Source organism: Dermacentor silvarum, chromosome 5 (assembly GCF_013339745.2).
Source record: "Dermacentor silvarum isolate Dsil-2018 chromosome 5, BIME_Dsil_1.4, whole genome shotgun sequence".
Taxonomy (NCBI): domain Eukaryota; kingdom Metazoa; phylum Arthropoda; class Arachnida; order Ixodida; family Ixodidae; genus Dermacentor; species Dermacentor silvarum.
The window spans coordinates 24,311,099-24,318,201 of record NC_051158.1 but is presented as its reverse complement, the minus strand read 5'-3'; the positions used below and the strand labels follow the sequence as shown (position 1 = coordinate 24,318,201).

The 7,103-nt window shown below is 45.6% G+C and overlaps 1 protein-coding gene across 1 annotated transcript in view; it reads right to left on the bottom strand.

The window, feature by feature from the left end:
• The window catches only part of LOC119453092 (uncharacterized), a 54,402-nt gene that overhangs the window by 15,355 nt on the left and 31,944 nt on the right, over positions 1–7,103 (bottom strand). Inside the window, 5 exon segments of the mRNA XM_037715087.2 lie at positions 335–479; positions 2,683–2,801; positions 3,159–3,269; positions 5,290–5,425; positions 5,735–5,882. Coding sequence (XP_037571015.1) covers positions 335–479; positions 2,683–2,801; positions 3,159–3,269; positions 5,290–5,425; positions 5,735–5,882 — 659 coding nt within the window.

Genomic DNA, 7,103 nt, shown 5'->3' with positions numbered 1-7,103 from the left:
GCTTGACTGTTTGCTTGCACAAACCTTGCGGCCAGACATCATAACAAAATCCACTAAGCCCAGCTGAATCCAATTTTACAACACTAATAGGAGGCAAAGAAAAGCTTCACATTACAAACGCAGAAGGTTGGTAGAATGCACTAGTCCAACATTTATGCATTAAAATTAGTCTGCATACCTTGATGCCATGTTTCAGCTATAATTGGTAGCCAAATAATAAATTGGTGATCCCTTTAAAAATGAACCGCTCTCTGCAAATGGCATTTTCAACTACGGAACACAATTGTACAAGGTGATCCCGCTGTGCCACTCACAGCTGTGCCAAACAACTGACCTGTGTGGCATCGGTCTCCTTTCCGGAGATGCTCAGCGCTGAAGCGAACTCGTCGATGTCGAGGAGGCTGGACGACGCCGAGCTGGGACTGGCAGGCTCGAACTGGCACCCAAATGGTATCACATCTTCGGGCCGCTGGGAACTCCTAGAGGAAAAGAAAGTCTCATTACTGGAAGGCGGTGGGAGATTGGCGGCAGGCGTTGCTGACTGTTACCATCGTTATTACCGCTGCACTGTCATTCCGCAAGTGTCACAGCCACATTTACGTCAATATAACATGAGCCTTCCTGTTCTTCTTCGAGCAATAGCTGTTATGGGCAACTCGGTCATTTTGATGACTGCCGACTCTGTAGGCGTCTGCCGCCGGAATCCCCCAGTGTCTCGTGAGGATTTTGTAAAGAAATAAAGAAAACGCAGCAGTGCCCTGCGAAGATGCAAACTCCATATGCACACATTGCGAGTCAAAGATTATGCCTCGCATCCACTCCAGCAATTATGCAGTGAAAAATGCACCATGAGAATGCTGTGCCCAGCCACTTGAGCACTCGTTAGAACGAGTGGTTGAGATCAACTCCACAGCTTATCTATAAGCTAGGGCTGCGCGAATACTGAATATCGAAAAAATGTTACAAAATTTAGTGCTTACAAATTTTGGGCAAAGAAATATGGTGCTACACATGCACGGGAGCGTCCTACAATTGCATAACAAGAATGAAGCAAGCTTTCAGTAACTTAAGTACACACTACGGTCTAATCTTATTAAAGGGTACACAAAATTAGTATGCCAGCACTGATTACAGCTCAATTCCAGTATATGAAGGCCCGAAAAGTATTTTTTTCGTCTTATTAATAGAATTTCTGTTGAACAAAATCAAGTGCTTTTTACCTCTGAAACTAATGAATTAGTGATGTTCTATTGTACTGAATACCAATGAGGTTTTCAGTTTAACAGTGGACCTGTGTTTTGCGGAAATCTTTTATTTATTTGCATAGATAGTGTTGCTTTGCAGTTTTTTTCTCAAAATGACAGAAAGGCTATCCCAACTTTACGGCAGGTGGGTTATCGTAAGACAAACCTGCGCGACAAATGAAGGGATGGTGCATCACCTGACTCAAACACCGCTCCATGCATAGCCGGTGCCGATGGTAAAAAGAAGATGCTGTCCATGCTGTTTCATTGTCAGGTTCAGTGTCATTTGCCATCCGTCAAATATATTCTAAAATCTAGAGGGTCACGGCAAGTTCGCGTGACGCTCGCTTCCCCCCCCCCTCCTCTCTCTTCGTTCATCCACCGCTTGTGCAAATGCATGCATCCGGCCAAGACACCTTCGCACCTGCCGTGTACATAAATCCAAAGTTAGTCTTGCGATGATTTGCTCGAAGCAACAAAGAGACTGATGTGTGTATGCAAATGGCGTCAGGAATGGGAGTCCGTCGTACGGTGTGTCGCAAAGATGGCGGCCGTGAACAACTTTGTTGCCATCCCACGCACAAGCTTTTGTTTGCGAGGCCGTTTGTCGGCATTCCGAGTGTCGTGTGGTTGCTAAGAATAGATTTGTGTTGATTCATCACCAAACCGTAACCTTAGCCACCGACACCCGATGAAGCAGGGCCGATTAGGCCTGACAGCCTCTGCATTGTGGCTGTGATGAAAATTCGCTGCCGTCCCAGGATGTTGCAACGAGCCACCCGAGATTGTGCACCTTAGATTGACGGCTGTCGAAGCGGTGTGAAGTTTGTCGGAGCATATCCAACATGATCTGTGTGCCTGTCAGCTGCTAATTAGCCTGATCCTCGCACGTGTTTTTCCACTTTACAAAATACGCACTGCTTTTGTTGCCATTCCCTCTTTGCGTGTCCTGTTATCACTTTGATCGGTCCTGTCGACCCGGATGAACCTTGTACCGACAGAAGCGGACCCGGCCAACGCGGCTCTATTCTGCAAATCGTGGCATTTGGGTGCTGTACGCGCTATCTCCACATTGGGAAACGTCGAAGGGTGTTTGCAGTGACAAAGTCTGTGCCTGCGTCAGACCGGGCGGCCGTTCGCGGCGTGCTCTTTTTGAGCCGAAAACAAAGTGCTTGCTCGGTTGGCCTTGATCACGAGAGGCCCCTCGGCACTTGCGACATGTGTCACTGCACAGGTCTCTACACCGAATATATTGAATATTCAAAAAATCGAAAAGCAGTTATTTGTTTCACAAATCAAATTATTCAAACATTCACTATGCAATTCGATTCGGTGATATTTGAGCATTTACACACCCCTGCATTCAATGTTGCACCCTGTTTCTGTTCAAACCCGGCATTTGAAGACGAGAGAAAAAAAAAAAAAAAGAGTTGCAGACCTGAGCTCAAACCAGGTTATGGTCTCCATGATTTCGGTCTGCAGGTCATCTGGAAGCTCCGAGTAGCCGTCGCTTTTTACAACATTCTTGTTGATGGCGATAAACTCGAGCGCTGAATTCTGAAAAAAAAAAGAAAAATCAAAAAAAGAAAATTAGGCACTTCAAAATTGACAGTTCAACACAAAGCCCTTCCTAATGATGATGGCAACACACAATGGTGACGACTATGCAATGTTGTCGCGCAGGGACACTCTGCTTGAAGTATCAATCACATGACCAGAGACGGTAGCCTCGGGTGATCACCTTAACTTTTGTGACAGTTTGCACAACTAGCGCCAGACATAATGGTGCCTACGGGCGACACTGCGTTTTTCGCACAATGCGAGTTAACGTCGTACAGCTCACTGCCAGGAACATTGCCGTCCGTAAATGCCGACGTGTCCGGTGATAGGCGTGCACCATCATACCGAACTTACCCTGAGATTCCTAGCATGAAGCTGGTCAGCCAAGTTGAGTAAGAACAGGGCCGAGTCCTCGTCCACATGGTCGCGAAGGGCGTCTTCGGCGATCGTTTTCAGCACATCAACCTGTCAAGTCGGGAGAGCAAGAAAGTGTAGATAACTAATGAAACAAAGTCGCGGTTTTCGCCTGTGGAGCAAAGCATATTAGAACATTACACGAACTGAGGCTCGTAGTTTTATGGGCAATATAAATTACAGCAACTGTTCGCTTACAAACCAAAAAATTAGAAAAAAAGAGAGAGAGAGAGAGAAAAGGGAGGGATAACTAGGGAGGCCAACCAGCGCTTATTAACTAAACGCATGTTATGATGCACTGAAAGATGCACATGAACAAGTACTCTTGTTGAAATGTTGGTTTCAGTGCGAGGCATCCCTTGTTCAACCCCTGTCGATCGTATGAGTGTTAAACTACAGACCCTCACTAGGGTGATGATTTTACGTGCCAAAACCAGTTCTGATTATGAGGCACGCCGTAGTGGAGGGCTCCGGATTAATTTTGACCACCTGGGGTTCTTTAACGTGCACTACAACGCAAGCACACGGGCGTTTTTACATTTCACCTCCATCGAAATGCGGCCGCCGGGGCCAGGATTCGATCCCGCGACCTCGTGCTCAGCCGCGCGACGCCTTAGCTGACTGAGCCACCCCGGCGGGTCACTAAGTTGGTGGGGCCCATCACTGCTAAAGTGAAGGGGTCTATTTTTATTCCATTGCATGTTTTGCGCACAGAGTTGCGCTAGTCAGTGGTTGGCCCGTGTCAGTGGGGCGCACATGACATAAAGTTAGCCGTACGCCTTCAGCACTCCCGCTAGTTTGCCAGCATCACTACTGCCAGTGCCAGGGTCACCAACACCTACGTGTTCATTCGAAACGGAGACAAAACTTCAATGCAGCAATATTTCAAAGAAAAAAAAAAGTCTATCCAACATGCGATTCGAACGGGGACTGCAGGCAACACGAAACACGACCAGGAAGGTCCGCTATTACACAGGTTCTGTCTCGGCCGCGGTTGCCCCTGCACTATAGTGTTGTGATTATAGTGAGGGGACCTCCTCACTGTAGTCACTTCCTAAATTATATCCTTCCGTCTTGAATTATGACCGCATGTTTTAAATTCTTCCAAATTATTATACATTTTCGGAAACACAGGTAAAACTATGCAGGAAAAAAAATATTGAGCCGGTAGTATAATATCTTAGTCACGTCAGGCCAGCCGTCATAATTGCAAAAAATTTGTTCATTACGGATGTCGAACCCTAACAGATGATGCTTACATCGCAAACAGAACAGAAATATTTGTTACAAGTAGATGAGATGGTTAATATTGAATTTAGGGCCTTCTGATGCAAGAAAGAAAACAAGTTAACAGTATTATTACAAAGTAACGCGTCAAACTTCTCGTCAAACGTGGTGGTGTACTGCCTAAAATACAATTTGTTTGCGTTACTCTCGGCACAAAAGTGGCTCATGACATTGTTTTTCATTAGCAGAGGGTCACGTTTACGTCCAGCGCCCTGTACAAGCTTTCTTTCTTCCCTTTTCGTCACTTCTTGTCAGGACATTCAATAGTAAGTTGTGTCTCCATACGGAGAAATCGTGACTGAAAGTATTAAAATGAGACTGCAAAGTTGGAAGTGCCAAAGCTGAACACAGACGCTATAATAGAGGGCTGCAGATGACAATTCTTAGCTGCCTGTGGTTTTCCGCCCAAAGAGCGGCACATATCACCCCTATTAAAATGCCGCTGTTGCGACTGGGAATCACACGCACAACCTCGCGTTCAGCAGTGGTACACTACTGCCACTGCCACTACTGCCACTGAGCCACCCACAGCAAGTCAGACTCTATATAACTACCAAACCAGTTCAATTAATGATACAGGAAACATGTCCTGAAATCATTGGACTTGGCGCAGAATGTCTCAGTAGGAAAGCAGCCCAATCACCCGGAGCTTTAGCAATGTCATGCCTAGATCACGGTGAAAAGCGTGGTTGCTCACCCCCGCAGACCTCCTGCTCCGCGACACCTAGACTGATTAAGCGAGAACCGCGCCGTTATTGCTGGCTGCGAGCAGTCGCCGACTCACCTCGTACCGGTCTCCGAGCTGCATGAGTTCGACGAGCTGCTCGGTGGTGAGTTGCCGCGACTCGAGGCAGCCGCGGTAGAGGTACTCGAGGAACAGCTGAAACACTTCGGGATGCGTGTCGTGCACCACTATCTTCCTGCATTGGGGTGGGGGGAACGGGAACAGCAAGCCCATCGAACCTAAGCACCTCCCATAGATAATGTCAATAAGGCTGGCTAGTTTGGCTTGTTGCTATGGCATTTTAAAGACATATCTGCAAAGGAAACCAGATGCCCTGTGTATGACTAAGTGTGTGCGTCTGTGTGAATGTGTGCATGTGGTTATGTGTATACAGTAGACTTCTGTTAATTCAATGTTTCGGTTAATTTGAGGCACAGGGCAAGGACTGTAGATTAGCCGTGGGATGACCACCGCACGGTCGAAGTTTTGAGGTACGGGCACTGACCTGTCAATGGATTCCCGCATGCCGCTCAGGAGCGCCTTCTTGAACCAATTGCAGCGGGTCGCCACGACAACTCGGTGGGCCCCAATCTGCCAGCGCACGCCTGAGACAGCGTCGTTGACCGGCTCCGGACTCGAATCACCACTGTAGCCTTTCGGGCAGACCGACGAGCAAGAAAACAAACAGAAGAAAAATTCCTATTCATATTTGCGAGGTTCACGTTGGCTAGGATGACTAGAAAATTCAAGGGCTTTCTTTTCAAGGTCTTTCAAGGATCCTGTTGTAAGTGCAGAATTCGCAAAATACAACTTTATATATAGAAATGCATAGTATGGCCCATTGTTAAAGGGAAACCACATTATAATTTTTTTGGACTGACTACATCTCAGCTTTGACATGAAGGCCTTGGCAATAATTATTTGCCTGTAAAGGTCTACGGAGTGCTTAATATCAAGCTCTTTTTCTATAATGTTAATGATGCATTTAGGTTACGTAGGTTTGTAGACTAGTTAAGCGTTCCCTTAAAGAGAAAGCTTAACCTCAACAACTCCTACCCTAATACACGGAAGCAGTGAAATTATTTCGCTCAGTATCCACTGCGCCAAATCGAATGAGGTCGATTGCATTTAAAAGGAAAAGTTTGCCAATTCCTGATTTAGATCATCGATATTGTTGTGAAAAATTGAAGGTTGCAAAACTTCCGAGAAACTGAAACATCAATTTACAACTCTGTTCAGGAATAATAATTAAAAAAAAATTATAACAGTGATCGTTTTTCACTGGATTGTCACTGTTATTGGTTTGTTGCTCGGCAGAATGCATGCTGTTGAGCTGCCACATTTACAGGCTTCATGCTTAGTGAAACTTTTTCTTTTTTTTCCCCCCAAATTTTCGCACTTCAAAGTGAGGGTGCGAAGCCGCATACGAGAGCGGGTGTTACATGGGTAAACACGGTACCCCACAGCTATTAAATAACAGAACCCCAATTATAACAAGCAAGGATATCAAGAAAAAAATCTAAAGTGTTTCTTGCCTATATTAGTGTGTAACGAATTATGTTTATATTAAATATCATATATAATGAAGGTATCATTTGGCACCAGATGAGACTTTGTTATAGTGAGATTGAACTGCTATACACCAGGTGTTTCTACAAGGACATTAATTAATATTTAAAAATAGCCATTTTGAAATAAAAGGACGGCTCCTTCGGAGACATGCCGTCAGTGGTGGCGACCGGTGACGGGTGATACGGGGTAATTAGTCGCCAATTCGTAGCCAAAATCTATTAACTTTTCAACTATGAATTTCAGCAGGCTCATCGTAAACACTCGGTATTATATGGATGTAATTGCTATCACATTTTCGTAAC